The sequence below is a fragment of the Zonotrichia leucophrys genome, chromosome 3 (genome assembly GCF_028769735.1).
Source record: "Zonotrichia leucophrys gambelii isolate GWCS_2022_RI chromosome 3, RI_Zleu_2.0, whole genome shotgun sequence".
Lineage (NCBI taxonomy): Eukaryota > Metazoa > Chordata > Aves > Passeriformes > Passerellidae > Zonotrichia > Zonotrichia leucophrys.
Window position 1 is genome coordinate 98,823,947 of NC_088172.1, and position 21,018 is coordinate 98,844,964.

At 41.2% G+C, this 21,018-nt stretch overlaps 1 protein-coding gene across 2 annotated transcripts in view; it reads left to right on the plus strand.

Annotated features, from left to right (window-relative positions):
- Positions 1-21,018, plus strand: part of CNIH3 (cornichon family AMPA receptor auxiliary protein 3) — a 53,816-nt gene that overhangs the window by 31,159 nt on the left and 1,639 nt on the right. For both annotated transcript variants that reach the window (XR_010439654.1, XM_064709477.1), the window contains exons 4-5: positions 17,048-17,160; positions 19,598-19,741. Coding sequence is in view for 1 of the 2 variants with exons in the window: in XM_064709477.1 (XP_064565547.1) it covers positions 17,048-17,160; positions 19,598-19,741 (257 nt within the window). In the remaining variant the exon portion in view is untranslated. The remainder of the gene's footprint in view (positions 1-17,047; positions 17,161-19,597; positions 19,742-21,018) is intronic.

Here is a 21,018-nt window from a genome sequence, read left to right on the forward strand (position 1 = left end):
GTCTGATTCACTTAGGTCATCACAGACTTCCTGGTGTTCATATACACCAGGGGAGGTTCAGACACTAATTACATCTGGTCTCTCATAAGCCATCCTTTTGATGACTAAGCACTTTACTTTGATTTCTTCGCTTCAGATTCCTTGAAGTGTTCACAGCTCCTGTTCTTGCTATTCTTACTCCTCACATACTTGATTCTCGTGGATTACTACAGTAGATATGTTTAATATAAACCTTCTTTATCTCAGAAGGTTTTCCTATGGATCCAGTATACTGATTAAATGCCAGGGACCAAGGCCATTCAGCATTGCTTTGGGTAGAGGTACTCTCTAGTTTTAAAACTTCAGTTATAATTCCATACAAAACAATTCTGTACACTAAAGTATGAGCTACTCCCGACCGCAATATACTCATTTTGCCCGAATAAGTTTTAGTCTCAGTTCATTGTCTCCTGGTGTCACTCCTGAAGGGGCTTCTGGGCCTTCTTCACCCGAGAGTGATGGATCCAGCATTCTGCTCCTTGATTTTGATTGCAGTGAAGGTGGTGAGAGGTACTTGCAGTGGTCTCTCTCACTGTGGTTCTGAAGTCTTCTCTGTAAGAGACTTAACATATACATCAACTCCAGGCTATCCAACTCCCTGCTCCGAGTTCCAGCCACAAGTTTCTCAATTACTCTGAGCTGTTTGCTTAATGCCACCATGTAAGTGGACATTCTGGACATTCCCCTTGTATTCTGTTGTCTTCTATAAGGCATTCCAAAAGGATTCAGCATTCCTTTAGCTCAAAAGGTTTAGTTTGAATTTGCAATAGTGCTAGTGGAAGAGCTTCTTGTCCCAGTCTTATGATTTGCTGCTTAATCAAATGATTCATTCTCTCCCCCTGGCCGCTTGATTGGGGCAGTATGGGGTGTGAAGTTCTTAATCTATGCCCAGATGGCTACTAATCTGTTGCACTATTTTGGAAATGAAAGGTGATTCTTTATCTGAGGATATTGTGGCTGGAACTCTGAAGCGTGGTATTATCTCTTGTAAAAATGATCTGGTCACCTCTTGAGCTTTGACAGTTCTGGTGGGGAATGTTTCTGGCCACCCTGAAAATGTATCTATTAATACCAGTAAATACTGATAACCCCTTTCCTTGGGAGTTCTGAAAAGTTGATTTGCCACTGCTATACAGGCCCATGGCCTCTCCCAGTCTGACCAAGTTTTGGCCCGGGGGTATTTTGAGGTTAGTCTGGAGGAAAGGATCACATTATCAGCTCACCTGAGTGATAGTGGCATATAGATTCCTGACAATGATACAACAGTCCTTTCAATCAGATGTGTGTTCTAGAAAGCCTGTGGGGATTACTACTTCAAAGTCAACACTTCATTCCAGTGCACTCTGTATCACTCGCAGCCTTGGTCATTTCGAGAAAGGAGCCACACTCTATAAAAGGCTTTAAGTAATTAGGCCCTAGTGTGTTTTCTAGTGCCCTTCCTTCACTAGTAACCACGAAAATGGGAGGGGATTACTAGCTCTCTTTCAATGGTAGCCCACCCCTTGCAGTTGTACGTCTCTTTTGATTAGTATTATTGTATTATGGCTTACCTTCGAGGAAAATCTGTACCTCACCCTTTGCTGCTTTCTTTGCCTCTCCATCCGCCAGCTCATTTCTTTCCTCCAATTTTAAGCTCACTCTCTGGTGTGCCTTAATATGCCTTTTCAGGTAGCCGAACTGCTTCCAGCAGCTGGATTGTCTCTTCTTTCCCTGTGAGGTCAGCAGTCCCCTCTCCTTCCAGATGGCTCCATGTGCATGCACAACTCTGAATGCCTTTTGCTGTTTCTAAGGCATGGGTCCATGCATTTATCTCAGCATCCTGTGCAGAGGTACCTGTTGGTAAGGGTCCAGACTCTATTACCTCTCTGCAGGTAGTCACTGTGAACTTTGCAATGTCGCTTTCTTGTCAGTGACCCAGGTCTCTGCATCATCCGGAGGAGTGTCCTTTAAGTCTGGGCGGCTGGAGTAGGTAGCTTCAGTGGTCTCTAGGCAATCATGGTGTACTGCTTCTCCTTGATTCCACTGAGAAAAGAAGCTGGGTTGACAATATTAGTCACCACTATCTCTCCATCATCTTGCTCTACCATGATGGCCTGGTATTTCAGAAACCTCTCTGGTGAAAAGCCAGTGGCCACCCTTTACTTCCAGTACTACAGACACTGTGTGGGACACTAGCACAGTCATTTTTGTCCCAGGATAAACTTGTGTGCCTCTTGAATGTTCAGCACAACTGCTGCTACAGCTCTGAGGCAACCTGGCCATCCTTTGGCTGTTGCATCTAGTTGCTTAGAGAAGTAAGCAGCTGCCCTTCAGTATGGACCCAAGTCCTGAGCCAATATTCCCAGAGCAATTCCTTGCATGGAAAAATAGAAAGAATGCTTTACTTACATCTGGAAGTTTCAAAGCTGGAGCCGACATGAGGGGACTCTCTAGCTGGAGAAAGGCCCGTGTGGTGTCTCTTGTCCACTGGAGATCTCAGTTCCCATTGGCAATAAGAGCATAGAGGGGTCTGGAGAACAGTCCACAATTATGAACCCACAGCTGGCACTACTCTGCCATGCCTAAGAAGGTTTGGAGTTCTTTCGTTGTCTGGGGTTCAGCGTTTGGCATAGGGCTTCCCTGCCTTAAAGTCTGCTGCTCAGCACTCACTTCTTACTCCAGGTAGATTACCTTCTGTTTCACTACCTGTGCCTTTTTCTTTGAGACTCTGCATCCTTGGAGTCCTAGGAAATTCAAAAGGCTTACCGTCCAGGCTTCTCTTGCTTCCCTCGTCCGAGTGGCTACTAGAAGATCATCCACGTACTGCAACAGCCTCCTTTCCTCTTGTGGAGCTTCCTGGGACTCTGGGTCCTTGCAAGCTGTTCTCCAATCGGAGTGGAGAATTTTGAAGCCTTCAGGCACATGGACTGTGTGAGCTTGTGTTTGAATGCAAAAATGTTCTGGCTGGCTTCATGGATAGGGAGGCAAAAGAAGGCATCTCTTAGGCCTAAAACAGTGAACCAGGTTAGCTCAGGTGTTTAAACAAGTTAGTAAGGTCTATGGATTTGCTACCACAGGGTACAAATTCCGTGTTATCTTATTGACAGCCCTTAATCCAGTACTACCAGTTATTGGACTGATTCCTTCCTTACCTTCCTTTTGAGGGTACTACTCAGTTCTCACTGGTTGTGTTCTTTCATTAAGCTTGATGGGGGAGCATCCCATGGGGGAGCATCTTTCACTCTCCCTGGTGCAGCAGAGGCCCATACCCTTGAAAACACTTATTTACTTATTCTAATATCTCCTTACTAATGTCTTTCTTAATTTCAGTGTCTGTTAATATTAAGCCTAACATCTTTATATTATTTGCCTCCAGAGTAACCTTTCTCATTTGAGAATATTTAGCAAATTGAGCGAATTGTACAAAAGCTTTTAGGTACACATAGTACACATGTTACTTTAAAGGTTTTCAAAAGTATGCCTTTTCAGACTGGCCAGTTGTTCATTCCCCACACTACAACATAAACATTCTCCACAGGTACTAAAGCTTTATTTAAAACTGAACACATGACCCTTGTGCTGACAAAAATTCTTCCCTTTTGGGAAGGTTACCTTTACCCCTCCTCCCTTACCTTGGGAGGAAGCCTTTACAAATCATATGTACTCATTTTGCGAACTGTGATTGCTTCGCATTTCAGCGTGATAATCCTTGCCTGATTTCATACGTTGCTATCTTATGCTGCATGCTGAACAACATGTTTGATTTGCTTTCTCTTTGCCTTGTTTTCCTTTTCAGGGGCCAAGACCAGAGAGCAGTCTGATCTCACAGTCTCTTTGTCATTCTGGGTGATTTCTTAAAACAAAAGACATTTCGGCATACAAAAACTATCCCATTTATCTTCCTGTTATAAAACAGTACTAACAGCAATGAAGCACTATAAATCTTTTTATTTTCTGAGCTGCTCTTACTGGCAACCTCCTCCCAATGAGCCCCTCCCAAAAGGGGCTAATTTAGGAACCTGTTTGCTCTGGTCAGTTCTTATTATTTATTTCTCCTTGCCTTATCCTGCTTCTATTCAAACTTTTTTACAGACTTTCACAGTAGTTTCTCAGTTTTCCTCCTATACACACAGCTCCAGGTGGCAGGTATCAGGTGTGATTCCCACACACAAGCTCTAAGACCTTAGGTTCTGAATCCGCTTGACCAGAAACCTTTAATTTACACTCGGGGCGTGTACCCTGACACTTATTGGAACAGCAAAACAGCAATACCAGTGTTTCTCATAAACACCGCACTGCAATAATACCTGCACATCCAGCTTTTGCTCACAGGCCATTCCCGTGTTCCCTGGGGAGACAGGGCAGCCAGAGCTGTCCCTGTGCCCAGGGCGCAGCCACTGTCACCTCACACAGCCTGCTGGCCTCTTGATGTACCAAAGGCTCCCCAAAATTGCCCACAAAGGCTGGCTATTCTGTTTATTACAGAGAACTTTAAATCCTTTCAGCAGATTGTTTCCAGTAAAGACTTACTGCAGTACCAACCGAAGTCTCATAAATCTCATAAGTCTCATTAACTAATTCATCTCATTCATCCCTTCTATATAAACTCTGTTTTACAAAATATCAGTCTTTTCTAGTTCTCTTCTTGCACAATCTAATTAAGCACTGTGTCTACTTACACTTGTTTTGCTGCTTTGCAAAAGGGCTGTGCTAGTCACAGCCAAAACTCTGATATACCTGCAGACACAGACACACGCACTCCCCCCCCCCCCCCCCCCGCCTTATCTCAAATTCACTAGAGCCAAGGCTTGAATTGCTGTGAGGGGGAGAATTCTTGGAATTCCTTTAACTCACTTTATCGAAGTTAAACATAAATCACCGTACTATAGCTCTCCTATGTAAAATGCTACTCTTGTTGCAACAAAATCTTAAAATCTCCACAAACACCACTATACAGTCTGAGAATCAAATTACCACAATGCAGCGGAAGAAAATCACCACACAAAATCACTGGGAAAGGGCATATTTTCTCAAAGTTCTCACTTTTCTCAACACAACACAGCACACCATAATTCGGCATTTACTCAAATCAATTTTTCTTGGACACAATCAAAATAACAGTGCACAGTCTAGAGATCAAGTCCAAACATCCAAGGCAAAGGAACTCTCTGAGCTCATACTCACGGTTAAAATGTACCAAATCTACACAAATCACTACATTCAAACACGATAAATACCATCACTGACATTCCTCCACTCGCTTCTCCGCGGGCACTTCTCTCCCTGCCCCCGCAGCCTGCTGCAGCCGGCGCCTCTGGCCTCACTCGGCTGCTTCAAACACGGGGAGTACTGACTCCCTGCACTGTAGGGCACTGTAGATTTACTCTCTTTTATACACTATACACTTATCACCTGCACGATCACAAACACAGTGCACTGGCCACACACATTAACCATACAGCAACACAGTGTCCGGACACCACTCACACACGCACAAACAGAAGAAACATACGCGAATTCAGCTCTGCCCTATCAGAATCTGAATTCTAATACACGCATACACGGGTTCACCCGGCTTACCCCCGGAGCCGCTGGCAGTCCTGCTCTATCAGGACGACGAGGCGACGAACCCCGTCTCTAATACAGCCGCTCTATCAGCTGCAGCTAGCTTACCCCGGAGCCGCTGGCAGTCCTGCTCTATCAGGACGATGGAACGAACCCCGTCTCTAATACAGCCGCTCTATCGGCTGATCCCAGACGTCTCTGGGTCGTTAATTCCCTTGTTCTTTCCTTGTTCTTCCCCCCTGGGGCCCCATACATACCGTATTCTTCTCCGCAGGCCAGCGGGTCGTTGTCTGTCCTCGCAGGTGGCAAGTTGAGACAAGCGGAGCCCCACCAGGAAAAAATCCTGGGGCGCGCCTTGGAGGTCCGTCTATCCCCCTGCCCCCGCGGGGACAGAGAACTCCTGCCTTGGCTCGCCAAAATGTTTTGCGGAGAAAAGAAGAAACCTCACAACTTGTAAAAGTTGTAAAGCCCGGTATGCTTTATTACGACGCGCGCCGGACGCAAGACTCCCCAAAAGGGCATGCGTGCCCCTGGAGACTCCGAGTCCCCTTTTTATCCCCCCTTCCAAATGCATATGCATACAGTTTCAAATTAAGTTCATACATATTCATTCCACATGACATTTAGCACTAATTCTTCTTTATCGAAGGAATTCCTAAGTCGGGGGCAGATTGACCTCGTGGTTTTTCTGTTTTTCTTTCTCTGTCTCCTTGCTGTCTCTGGAACGCGGCCTCTCCTTCAGCTTTAGCTCCACAGACCCTTCACCTCTCCTAGACACTTTACCTAGTTCAGGATGGATATTCTGTCTCAGTATAATCATCCATATTGCAAGAAAGAATCACACTTTCTCCCTGGGGATGAGAAATCTCCTCTAAGTGGAAACTCCAGCAGCAAGGCAATTAGTTTGTGGTGAAACTAGGAATAGCAGCAATGGTTTTACCTTGGTAGTGCTGTCCATTTTTTACAACCTCAAATATGTTTTAATTCCTCATTAAGTTGGACTTAACAGAAAAAGAAAATGTTGCAGCATAGCCACACTTAGAGGGAAAAGTCTGCAGGGTTAATATATCCCAGGTTTCCTCATACCTGGTAGTGGACTTGTCTTTGAAGCTTAGGTGCTTGTGTTATCTAAGAGGAAAACAGAATTTTCAGTCTAATCATCAGGCATTTTTGGGCTGTGGAAATGGCAGTGATATTCTGCCTTACAGGAGAAAGAGGATGATGTTTCCAGAGCTCTGATAAACTGCTGCTCAAACAAAGATCACAAAAGGCAACCAAAAATGGCATCGTGTGACATTTTTCCTGTTAGCAGCAATTGTTACAATGATGGAGCACATGAACTTTGTCCACTCTCATTAGAGACCACAGAGTTCATCATTGCTGCTGGCTTCTCAGTACATGTCATGTTTCTTGATGTATCTAATGCTCTCTCTTTTCACACCTCATCAATGTGAGGAAACTGCTGAGTTTTGAGTAATCTTCTGGGCAGCAGGGAAACTGTCAGGAGACCCTTCCCACAGAGTGACTGGGAATATAAACCCCAATCAAGGGACAGTGTGGATGTCTTCAGAAGAGTGAATATAAAATTCTGTGGGTAGAAAAAATACTGCAGATACCCAGGTTGTTATTCAATGTCTCCTTGTGACTCAAGGCAACACAGAAGGTTATACCCAGGCAGTGTATAAAACTATTTAAGTAAATGCTATGTATTTTAAAGATTGTTTTTATAATCTTAAAAGCCTTTTTTTTTCCTCCTCAATCTTTGCACTGCAATTTCAGTGGTTCAGAACAGAGTTGAATGCTTTTGATTGGATCCCATTAGATAGTTTTGCCAGGATCTGAACTTGCTATTAACTGGCAATGTGAATCTGAAACAGATGTTCATTAATCCTTTTTTACAGGTTTAAACATATGATCTGTTATTGGGACTACAGTGATATTATAAATTAACGTTATCACATGAAAACTTCACGTTTTAAAACTGTCTTAAGTCAAAAGGGTAGTTTTAGGCTGTTACACATTTGTCTTTCTGGAAGAAAATATAATACAACTCTGCTTTTGTTGTCTTTAGGTGGATGTTCTGTTGTCTTACATTTTGCCACTTTTTGAATTTTGCATTCTGTTCTCGTAGTTGGATACTTTGATCTTTTAAAGGTTGTGTTGAGAGATGACTTTCAGCAAGACTTGGCTCTCCTTTTCCATAATGCTTGTGTTGGTGTTTGTGTTACAGCAGTGCTTTTGCTCTCAGGTAGAGTAAAGCCTGGTTGTGCCAGATGCTACCAAAACCACATCGTAATAAATCTGAAGAATATTTGTTTACACTCACAAGACATGTACACAACAGGAAAGGAAAGGTTGCACAGTTGTTCTGATGATAGAAATCTTGTTTTTGGAGATGTACTTGGTTTTCTTGTTTGCAGGCAGAGCTTGAATCTTTTGTTTTTGACCAAAGGTAAAACTTTTCTTGCTGTTTTTGAGGGGTCTGATGATTTGTTGGTTCAATAATTGCATGGGGTCTTGGATCTCTACAGCAGCTGTTCAAATCCAGCCCAGTTTGGAGTCAGACCCAAACTGCTGTGGTCACATTGATGTCAGATTGGTGGGAATGAAATTATCTGGTGTTGTATGTTTAGATGCTTGGGATGTTTGCTCTACAGAAATACTAATGAACAGAGGCAATAAGATGAGCTAGATCTCTGTCAATGTCACACTGAGTATGAGCTACACCCCTCTGCTATACATGCACACACAAAATTAGCTTCCAAACTGCCTCAGAAGAAATTCCAGAGTTTGCAAGCAGCCACTGGAATAAAGGATATTGTTGTTTCAGAGGCATTAATTGTACATGCAGATTTTGTATGTGTAAGTTTGCCCTGCTCTTCATATTCTCTCCATCTGGATTTGGACTATGATTACATCATGCTTCATAAAACTAAATTCATTGAAGTTCTCCATTGTTTGAAGTGCCCCAAAACTTTTTAAAATGCGTTACACTCTAAACATGTGTGAGAAACCCAAAACTGGCCTGTATTTCAGTACTCCATTCTTACTTGAAAGGTACTGCTAAACTTCTATTGCATGATAAAGCCAACTTTATTCTGGCCTTCCGAGTGGCTCTGACAAGATATTTTTACATTAGGAGAGAATATTTTTTACACTTGAAGGGTAAAAAGTGAAGTTAGCTAAAAATGTATTAGTACACGATTTTGAGTTTATGAAAATCATGACTTATGGTGGAGTTCTTTTTAGACAACTTTCACACAGCATCTCTCACTAGTCAAAAGAAGCAGGAGATAAATTCTAAATCTTCTGTTCATGTAAACAGTGAGGCTGTCCTTAGGTTGTGCAAGGGAAAGAAAGAAAGAAGTATCTCCACGGGAGAAGTGGAGATACAAGAAAAGCAAGTAAAATATTTGTAGCTGAAGTATGACACACTTTCACTAGCTCTGTGTTGGTTTAATTGTTTTCTGCAGCTTGCCTAAATGAGGAGGGAGTTAATATATTCACAGTGATTCACACTTGGTAGAGGTTTTGTTTGCACCAGAAGGATGAAGGACATAATGATTTTCCCTGAATCTTGTAATAGATTTCCAGGCCTTCAGTACCTTTGTTACCAAGCTGCCTTTTTCAATGCTGCACTCTGACAGAAAATTCAGCACAGATAATCTAAAAGCTTCCCTCTTTCCCTCTCTTAACTCTTTTCTGCCTTATTTGTTATCTATGAAGTGTGGAATGGGATAAAATTGGGCATTCCCTATTCAGATAGTCTTTTGGGCGCCCACATAGTTTGAATTTCATCAGAAAGAATGGAACTTGGCACAGAAGCTATTCTGCAGAACTGATAATAGAATTGGGATCAAAGAACGGGCAGTATTTATATTTTGTACACAAATTATCCCTTAAATTTTGCTTGACTAGAGATAGTGCATCTCTTCTTCACACTTTCTGTTTTATTTTAGAGATTGCATTCATATCTACTAAAAAATATTACTATTGCAGTAAAAATACTGAATATCATCCCTTTTGTCCTTTCTTTGGATACAGTATCATATCTGGAAAGAAAGCCCTTAAAATAGGACTAAAGGACTGAGAGGAAGTGTAGTATTTCTGGCAGGCAATTCATTCACTACCGACACTCATTGATTAAGTGAATTGTGCCAACACTATTTTTAGTCAATTTTACAAGTTCCTGAATTCAGCACTTTTGAAAAGTTAGAACATAACAATTGTTATTTTTAGCAATAATTGCCTAAGGATGTCTGTGTGCTTACCTAGGGATAATGAGAAGATAGATCCTGCTGTGTCTGCCAGGTGCTCATGGCAGGGGGAGCTTGTAATGGGAGAAGTTAGGAAAACTATTGCAAGAGTGAAGAGTTCAAACTTGTGACTCAGCCACAGTTTGGTCCTTATTCCTCTTCTACTCCAGGGGGGAAGCAGGATTTGCCAGAGTGATGCCTGATGAAAACTGGAATATCCTTTGAAGGGAGATATTCACAGTGTTACTACCCATGAAAATATTTCTGTATGAAACTATTTCAGCTTCACTGACTATATTTTGCTGCTAATCTCATCTCTAAGTGTTTAGTCAATAATCAAGGTGCCAAACAAAGTGTCACTCTGTAACTGATGGCCTCTTGCTCTACAATTCAGCTTCTCCCAGTCCTCTTCTGGAGGATTTGTAAACATAAGTCCTTGCAGTGGGAGAACATCACAAGTAACAGTGGAATAAGCTAAAGATGCAGCAAAATGTAGATGAGTAATGTTGTCTATACTGTGCTCCTGAGAGCAGTGTACTTCTCAGCCACTTGGGGTGATGCAATTTATGCATCTGTTCCTCAGAGCTGTGTTGAAATATTGGCAGAATTTGACTTGCTAATGGCCTATATTTGCTCTAATCCAGTATGCAATAAAGTAAGTATTTGCATTTTAATAAAACGAAGGAAGTTAAACCAGAGGTCACTGTTATGTTTGGCAGAATGTTCAGTGTGGCTTTAAGTTGGGATCACACCCTATAAAGCTACTGAGCAATTACAAAAAGCAGCATAATTCCTGAATGTAGAGCGCAATGATTCCACCCCATCCCTGTTTATGGATGCAGGTTTTTTTCTGCTGAGAGTTAAATGTCCTACCTTGCATCTCATTTCTGATGTTTTCTATAAAGCTGTTGTAGTGCCAGGGAGGGAAATGTCTTTGCCACGATGATTTCACCCCATACCTGTTTATGGATGCAGGGATTTTTTCTGCTGAGAGTCAAATGTCCTGCCTTGCATCTCATTGCTGATTTCTATAAAGCTGTTGTAGTGCCAGGGAGGGAAATGTCTTTGCCACGTCTGCACTGCACCAAATCTGCTTCCTCAGACTGCCACTCTTCACACACCCGATGTGGAAACAGCCCTTTAGCAAACACTTCGTTTCCAGCATTTATGGAAATGTCAATCTTGGGCAGACCCCCAGGAGAAGGCCTGAGGGCCCTTCCTGAGCCCTGCAGATGGCTGAACTTCATTTTGATCATCCCTGAGGTTTGTGCATTCACAGCCCTGCCTGTGAACCGGGGGTTGGTTCTGTAGCTCCTAATGAGCAGCTGCCGCGCTAATTGCCGTTCTCCCCGGTTTTGGGGGAGCACACAAAGGCGGCAGGAGCAGCCCAGCTGCAGGGTGTCCTGGCTGCTTGTGCCTGAAATACCAAAGTGAGGTAGGGCAAGGAGAGGTTTATTACCCTGTTTTCTGCCAGCACTGTGGGAATTAGAGGAGTTGGCGCTCCGGGGTTGCTAACCCAGCTTCTGTCGCTGGTTCGGAATTAGCGTTAGAAAAAGGAAGGTCATAAAGATGTCTCCTGATCCCTGCTGAGTGGAAAAGAACAGTTTGCAGAGGAGATGCACTTGTAAGATCACAGCACATCTGCCCTAATGACGTGCCTGCCAAGGATGGGGCACTTCTTGGATTGTGCTGGTGCCCTGCAGACCTTTCAGTCTTTTTTTAAATCCGTTTCATAACCTTTTTACCTGTTGGCTGCTGTGACCTTCTACAGGCTCTGCAATACCAGAATATTTATGGATACTCCTGATGAGTGTCCTGTAAAGACCTGATTCTCTTCTCTCACTCCTGTTGAAGTTATTACTGGTCTTAAGTAAAAGCTTAAACATTCTAGTCAGAAACTAGCTCCAGTGGAATATATAGAATTGAATATAATTATCCCCATGTTGCAGAAGAGAGAGAGAGACAATGAGAAGTGAAATGATAGGCCTAAATATAAATGTGTTTAGTAGCTGAGATGGAAAGAGCATCCAGAAATCCTGTCTTTTAATATTAGATCTTGTACTGTGTCACAGATGGATATGGAGTGAGAATAGTAATTAGGCTCTTTGTGTTACTCATTTCATTGTCTGGTATTTGTGCTGTGGAGTGACTTATGTTCACATCCACTTAAGAGAAATGTTTAAAGAAATTCCAATAGCTCTTTAGAATAATTAAATTACCTTCAAAAAGAACTGGCTTTTTGCTGCTTTGTTTCATTGTGATCCCAAGCAGTGAGTGGAGGGGTGAAAACACAGATGTTATATCTTTCTTTTTTTTTTAACTTGTGCTCTGCATTTTGTTTGTAACATTAAGTCTTGAATATGTGTGCTGCTGCTCTCCCCCAGATAAAATGTAAAGCTGCATATATTAATTTAGTAGGTTCAGCTGCACATTGTCCTTTTGATGATCTGGAATCCATTTCCCAAGCATTTCTTCTGAACTGCATGCACAAATCTACCTACCAAACTGCTAAATACTCTTAGAGGTTTGTATAACATGGTTTTGAATTACTTAAAATGGTTTTGTTACATGTTTGTGTTATAACAATTTGATGTTACTGAATTAACAACTAGCAAACAGTCTGTAGAGACACAAGCAAGTGTGGATTTTAACAGGAGAATTGAAATAAATTGGACCTGAATATTTGGACTGAAAACCTTAGTATATTTACTGTGACAGCATTGTATTGGGCTCTAGGGCAGCCTTTCAGAAGAGGTTTTGGAAGTCAAGTAACCCAAATCATTTAAAGTAGATTAGAAGGATACACTAGAAAAGTGGGAAGACTTCTTGTATTTCAAGAGTAAAATTTAGTGTTTCGTCTGTTTGATCAAAGCAAACAGTATGTTTAAAACTGTTGGAATTATTAAGATGTATGGTCTGTGTATTTAAATCACACATAGTTGACCCTTCTTCTTTGGTTTGTGCAGCAGCAGGAGGAAACAGATGATTTGTTTCAGAGTATGTACATTCCACATACACACACAGTCTGGGCTAAGGCACATGCTGCTACTATTTTTTTGTGTGGTTTTGCTTTCTTTTTTTCACTTTCTTGCACTACATTTCTGATTTTTCCAGTCTGTGCTGTTCAGTTAGGGGAATTTCGGAGTCATTAAATAATCTTCCTTTGATCTCACAGTGTCTTTAACTCAGCTGACACTCCCCAGTAACCCAGGTTAGCTCTGGCAGGCTCTGCAGGGATGGGCTTTAAAGTGCTATTGAAATAACTCCTGTGTCCTGAAAACCTTGGGTACACCTCCACCCCCTCTTTGCCCTGCTATTGATGAGGACTGATTCTGTCAGCTTTTTGTGAGGGATGTGGTGGAAAAAGCAGCAAATGAGCCCCACAGTGACAAGCTGCAGCCCTCCTCTAGTGCAGGCAGATGCAGTAGCAATAACCACTGCAATAAAGCAGAGTGCACTTGGATCAGACCTCATCCGGGGCCTGGCAGTGATTCCACACATGCATGATGAAGTTTTCTGTTGCTTTCAGGTGGTTGGAAAGGGACTGGTGTGATTTTAAGGTGAACAACACGTTTGCACTGGGGTAATCACCAGAAGGAGATTCAACCCCCACTTCTCTGCAGGATTTTCCTGCTGTCTGTGGGAGGAGAAGGCAGGCATTAAGAGAGGAAGTTGTTTCAGCCTCCAACAGTGTAATGAAGACTCTCAGAAGCTCTGGTAGGGTAGAGAGTGTGTAATGGCTGGCAATTTCTGGGTACAGTGTAAAATCTGTGGTTGCAGTGTGGAGGTTGACAGGCGCAGATGGAGACTGATGGAGACTCTTGGGTGTTTTGGGGAAGGAACAGCAATTCTGTGAGAATTATTATTATTAGTGTGTAGCACTCAGGAGCATTGGTCTAAGCAAAGTGCTGGAAAGAAGCATCTTGACATTTCAGTGGCTTAAGAGTGGGAAAACTCTTTGAGATTTGTGAGAATTTAATAGCACTGATGAAGGGATATTATTATTCCTGCTATAATATCTTCCTAATATCTTCCCAGTTCTGTTTTCTATGAGGTATTTTATGGGCCCTGTTCACTGGTGAGACAAACTGTAAGAGTCATTCCATGTAAAAATGATACAGTGTCCTGTAATATCAAAATTACATTTGAGAGGAAGGTATCCATCTGTAATAAACAGAATAAGGAGGGAAGGTACAGAGAGAAAAAGATAAACCTATCTTTTGTATAAGAACAACAGAATAGATTTAGGAAATGGGAAACAGAACTTTATTTAGGGCTGAGCTTCTCTAAAGAGGTCCTTTTATTCCTATAAACAGAAAGAAGCTGCTGATAAGTGCTTGAATTCAGTGCTTGTTTCCTGCTCTTGAGTTCATCCAAACCTAGGTATTTGTCCACAGCAAAGCCTGCTTTGTTTTCTATGGAATTAGGAAAAGATCAATCTCCATGTGCAGTGTGTGTGTACTACTTCATATGAGAATGAATTCTTTGGTGAGGTGGTAATGAGCATGATACCCACCTAAGGTTTTACATCTAAATGTGAGTGATAAATTGTGAATCAGGGTTTACTGATGTGGACATTTACTTAACTGTACAGTTATATCAGAACAACACTAACAAAGTTACAGTGGTTTCTTTTTTCCTTGCTTATGTTGTAGCAGAAGGCATTTCTGATTAGCAGCTTTTTTTTTTTTTCTCTAGAAGCTGACTTCCTTTTCAGGCTTTCCTGTGGTTTTCCACAGTGAAATATCAGCCATCTGAATTTCTGGTGATAGATTTGTGGTGCCATTTGAGCTTGGGACTCAAAGTGACCAAGTTGCCTCCCTTAAGGGTTGTGCTGCTATGGCAGTTTCTCCTTCTCCTCCATGTTTCATAACCACCACAAGCTTTATCCTGAGCTGTGTCAGAAAGCAGAGGTCGTTATTTGAATCAGGATGTTCCTGGTTCAAAATAGAAGTGTACTATTTATATCCTAACATGTTTACCATCTGACAGCTTCCTATGCTCTCACAGGAATGAATTAAAGACGTTGGTTTAGTTCCTGTTGCAGTTATCTGTACCACTGAAGTTGCTTTGCAGTTGAGTACCTCAGCAGGAGCTACAAGGATTGACTGCTGCTTGTTTCTCAGCCAGCTTTCTTCTCTCCAGGAGCTGAATCCCATGTTTGCTAAAGTTGATTTGAAGTTTTCATTGTTTTCAGAGGATATAGTGTCAAAATGCAGGATGATTCTTACAGCCAAGAACTGAGGCAGTGTTTTATTTTAGTTATTTACTTGACCTCATAAGCCTTGCTGTTAGTTAGTGCCTTTCTATGCTTTATGCTTCCAAGTCTCACACCTCCATTTAGATTTGGTCTGTGAAGTACATCAGCTGAATGTAACTGACTTTGCAGGCTGAGCTTTGTTTCCTTCTTTGCAGGAATTCTCTCCAGAAACAGTGATTAGCAATGATCCTTTCTTATTTATGTCTACAGGAAAATACCACTCCAAGAAAAGGTTGAAGAGACATCAATGACCCTTTTGCTATTCTACCACAAGTATAGATAGATTTAATTTACACCAGAAGTTGTGACTGGAAAGTGAGCCTACTTCTGAGAGTCCTCAGCTTCCTTTGCTTCCTTTCTAATTTCACTGCAGATTCTTGGTTTGTTTTTCTAGCTCTGCATAAATATTCACCGTGGGTTTCCTTCCCTGTTATTACCAGCCAGCCCACTGATCAGGCACCAGGGCTGCAGTCTAGCTAAGTTTGTGTATTGTGTTGGAACCAGCAATCAAATATGTGAAAATGAATGTAATATGCTTTTGAGTGTTGTGATGTTCAGTGGGCAGATGTACATCATGAAGACCTTTCTTGTCTACAATTTGTTATGAAGATGAATCATTCTTTGGGGAAAGGTTATAGTCATGTTGTAAATCACATTCTCAAACTGAAAAAAAAAAAAAAGATCCAGCAGTGATAAATAAGTACCATCTGGAATCTGAAGTATATAATTGTATTATGATTTCTCATCCCCATAAAATAAGCCCTTGAGAATGTTTTAGTTGAAGGCACAGTCACGGAGATGCCCAAATCTGTTAAGTTCTTCAAGTGCTGAAGTGAAATGCATTAAAACAGTATGTCCCATGTGAGGTGGAAAGCCTCCTAGAGCCAAGATGATGGAATTCCTTGCAGCACAGCTCTATGGGAGTAGTTGTTTGGAAAAACTGTGTAGTAAATTTTACCTTGTTTAAAAAAAAAATAGGGCTCACTTTAATTATTTGATAGATGATAATGAATTGTCATTAAAAAAAGCCCCCAAATGCCTTTTGGGATTTAATTTTGGTTGATGTATCTCCAAGATGAAGCAGTGCATGCAGATGAGTTGTGTATGAGTTTGTCTAGTTTTGAGAAATATGCACTGCTGGAACTTAGTCTTTTCTGTGACTTGAAAAGAAACAGAGATTTCTGAGAAAAGACATGGGAAGAAAACAAGAGAAGAAAGACAGCTAAGAAATGAGAAAGCAGTGAAGAAAGCAAAGTGCCTTTTGAAATAACTACTCTGAATCAACATCACATACATTTCTGCTTCTGCCAGCTGCCCACTCATTTTCTCTTTTAATAGAAAGAATCGTCATGGTTCTGAAACAACGAGTGTAGGGAGCCTTGGATTTTCTTAGGAAGTGAATTTCCTGTCTTAGTGGGTTTGTGCTTGCAAGACTGACTTGGTAATGGATTTGATCTCTTTAAGTTGTATATAACATGTCTAAATGGTAGAAGCAGTGCTTTGTTTTTCCAGAGACATTCCTCCAATGTAGAAGCGAAGCATTAGGATTAGCTTTGTTTCCTCTCTGAATGCTTCAGTAATAACACTTCATTCTTTGAAAACTCTTTTACTGGCATTCATTTAATCTCAAAATGCTTTTGTGAGGGAGGCATTAATATAATGTATGTTTTGTAGAGAGAGATCTGGAACACCAGATGAGACAGTAAGTGATTTGTCCCACGTCTTGGAGTACAAACTTGCATAGAGCCTTAACAAACCTGGCCCTGGGTGCTGTGCTCCTTACTCAAAGGCACGCTGTCTGACAGCTGAGGTGTGTCTAGGGACAGACACACAGGTGACTTGCAAGGCTTGCAGAGTTGATTTGTTCTCTGAAAAACTACCTAGGTGACTAAAATCAAAGAGGTGTTTGTGTTACTGACTTCTGTTCTTTCTGTTCCTTTCCTTTTAGCTGGTGCTGCCGGAGTACTCCATCCACAGTCTTTTCTGCATCATGTTTTTATGTGCTCAGGAGTGGCTCACGCTGGGGTTAAATGTTCCTTTGCTTTTTTATCACTTCTGGAGGTAAGCCCTTCTTTTATATGCTGGCTGCTTGTTAGCCTTGCTTGTCAGCTCAGCACACATGCAGGTTGTGTGAACAATGAAGGACAGTGATAGGAGTGGAGATGAGCATCCCTTGCCTAGAGGCTCTTGCCTATAAGCCACTGAAACCTACATTTCCAGAGAAAAAGGAAATTTTTTCATGATTTAGAATGGCTAAGGAGAACATATGATAATACAATGTGGCTTTCAGTTACTTGGATGAATATGAGGAAGGGTGCCAGGATGCACTCATCACAAGAGAAAATATGGAAGTGAAATATGCTGGAATCTGAATGTGGAGCTTGGTGAGGCTCTAAATACTTCACAGATGGGGAATTGCAAGACAATTCATATCTGAAAGAGCTTGGACCTTTTCATTCAGCCCTAGTAAGGAAACCTTTCCATTGTAGTTGTGAAACAGACTGGGAAGGTTGACAGATTTTTGTGTCTCATCTTCTTTGGCAGCTTTTGGATATTTTTTTCAGTGTAAAGTAAGTTTTTTTCTTTGTGTACAGTAGGGAAATTCTGCAAGGGAATCCTCTTTTAGAGATTTGTGGAGTAGGGATTGGAGTAGATGAAGAGCTGTTTCTTCACACTACCTATATGAAGAAGTGGGGAGTGCTCCTACTCTGGACCTCTAAATTGTGTTTATATTCACTGAAGGGCTTCCAGAACTTATCACATAAGACTACTGTTGTTTTCCAGACAGGGCTGCAGCTACTGCTGCTGCATCTCCCTCTGCATTCTAGTGGAGGATCAACCTTCTGTTGCTTCTGAGAATAACCAAAAGATATCAGTTTTTGTGGTAGTCAGTCTGGAGACTTCCCTAGTTCTGCATTTTCACAATGTTTGTAAAAGCACAGATGATTTTTGTCTGTCAGGGTCTCTTTGTGTTACAAAGGTACATATGGTAGCAGAAGAATAATTCTGTAAAAAAGTCAAAATCATCATCTCAACCAGGAACTGAAAACCAGTAGTTTTTTACTTTTCTTTTCTGCAAAAGCTTGGTGGTAATGCAGAGTCATATGATAAAGTGTATTATTCAGAAATTAGAGTGCCAGTATAGTTCTCAGGAAGCAAATAAAATGAGCTACAAGTGCTTTTCTCTCTATTGTTGTGCTGCAATAAAAATGACAATATCTTGTGCTGCTCTTTTGTTAAGGGTTAACAACCCTTAGTGCGACAATGAGACCCATTAAAAAAATTTCTAAAAACAATTTTTTTTTCTTTCCAAGGGGAAAATTGTCTGATTCTAAGTAACGATATCATCCTTTGGAGAAAACTTTTAATTCTTTTTTTTTTTTTTTCCATGATTCTTCATATGCTTTGCTATAGATACTCCATAGTTACTCCTGCTTTAACCACAGGCAGGTTTGGGTTCATTGTGTAAAGTTCTGCACAGAACCATGGGAAGACACGGTGTAATATCTTCATCCAAATGAAGAGAATTAAGCAAGATTCCACCTGTGGTTCTCCATAAAAGAAATAGCAATCTTATTAGCGGTTGTACGTGGATGTGACTGACATTGGAAGGGAGAAAGGCAAAGTTATTTTGAGAACATCTCCTTTCAAAGTTTGCTGCTGATCACTTGCTTGATGTTTTTAGATCTTCCTGTCTGTCTATCCATCTGTAAGCAATCAGCAATCTTCTGCTTACTTTGTCAAAGCAGCAGAAATAACAATATTTCCTCTGATTCGTGCTGATCTTAGAGCAGTTCATTAACTTTGTTGAGGACTTCTTTTTTTTGTTTGTTTTGCATTTGCTTTTTACTGCAAACTACCTGAGACAAAAGCTCCTTTGCCAAAAAAGTTCTTTGTAATGATTTTCTACTCAGTCATTGCTGAGAATAATTAGAAATTTGTCCTGTGTAAGAACAAAAATATTTTTTTAAGAAAATTATTTGGATGAAAATTTTTGAGCAATGCCACATGTAGAAAACATTGGTCAGCCACTTCTTACATTGCTCCATATTGGCTTTTTTCCTTTTCAGAGTTGGAGGAACTTAGCTACCAGTTGGTTGGGACTGTCACCTTTCATCGTGTCTGAAATCAGTTGTGTAGGTGCAGTAAAAGCCCCATAATCCTTCCTCTTCTCTGTGATCACAAACCACCATATATTGTCACTCACAATGTGTGAGCTATGAGTGGATAAGCCAGAAATAACTCTGTAGGAAGGGGAAATGTTTTGATCTGAAGAATTAATAGACCACAGAAAATCCACATTCATTAATTGCTTGGTTCTGTAAGAAAGGAGTGCTTAGACTGGCATCCTGATTTTTACAATGTCTGGAAGTAGAGACTTGGGAAAGAAAGGGGAATTCCTGATATATCATGGAAGATGGTAGTCAGGTGTGTGTCTGCACATACTTAAAATAGATTACTAGAGAATCATTCCAGGTGTCTTCTCCTGCTCTTTCAGGTATTTTCGTTGCCCAGCAGACAGCTCAGAGCTGGCCTATGATCCACCTGCAGTCATGAACGCAGACACCTTGAGTTACTGCCAGAAAGAGGCCTGGTGTAAGCTGGCCTTCTACCTCCTTTCCTTCTTCTACTATCTCTACTGGTAAGTCTGGCCATTTCACTAAGCTGCTTCTCATTTCATTTGTGGAATTGCATTTAGGAATGTCTGGAACCAGTTGGACAATGTCCTTAGTCTCATAAAAGGTTGCTTCTGCTGTTGATTGAGGGAAGCACTCCTGCTTAGTGCTGCCATTTCAGTACAGAATATTTAGTGTTTACCTAAGGCCTGATCCAGGCCCCAGCACCAACCAAAGGAAATAAATTTTGCTTGTCTGTATGATCTTTTGGGATGGTAAAATAGAGCTAATGGCATTACATCAAATAATATGATTCCAGAGAATCATAAGAAAAATACTATACCTTTGGTATAGTAATACTATAAAAATACTATACCTTTGGTATAGTAATACTCAATACTATATACTATACTATATATAGTAATACTCAATACTATAAAAATACTATACCTTTGGTGTAGTAATACTCAAGATGGTAAATAAATGTGTAGGTAGATGTTGGGTTGGAACATGGGATGCACCATGCCCCTAGTCATTCCTACAGGTTCCCTTTCATGACAGGGCAAAGCCTGTGCATGAACCAAACCCCTAAATAAAGTGTATTCATGGAGATGTGCACACCAACTGGGCATTGTCCCCCTGCCCCTTTCAGCTGTCACAGTCTTTAGTGCACAGGCACAAATGCTCAGAGCAAAAATGCATCAGAATCATTTAAGGTAAGGCCTTGCCAGGATCCCAGTGTAGTCACACCATAAAAACTACTGGACAACAAACTCTAACAAACTTTAAATGGAGGTGATGCTGTAGTTTTCTTCTACTCCTTCCTCCATGATGTATTTGCTTAGAGTTGCCTCTTCAAGCCAGTCTTGCATGTCATCCCTCTGCAAGGCAGGTTTTTGTGCTGGTGGAAGAAAAATGTGTTTTTCTCCTCTGATTGTTGGTGTCTGACCTGTGCTGCTGTTACCACACCTTCAGGAGTCACTGCTGCACGTTGCTGTTTCTCAATATTCCTTTTAAATGTTATTGAGGTTTTTGGGGAAAAAGCATTTTTTAACTCCACATTTTTGTGTTGGGATCAAAGTCAGCTCAGCAGTGTGGTGTGGCATTTATCCTGAGACTTTCCTGCTGTGCAGCTTCCTCTGAGCCCTTCAATCTAAAACACGGCCACCATCCAAAATCCACTGCCTGGTGCTAGATAAAATAGTATAAATTAGAGACAGTTTTTCAATGCTTTCCTGGGTATTGGCAGAATTAGAATTGCAGCAAAATGGAGCTGTGGCAATATATACTGTTTTCTCTGCTT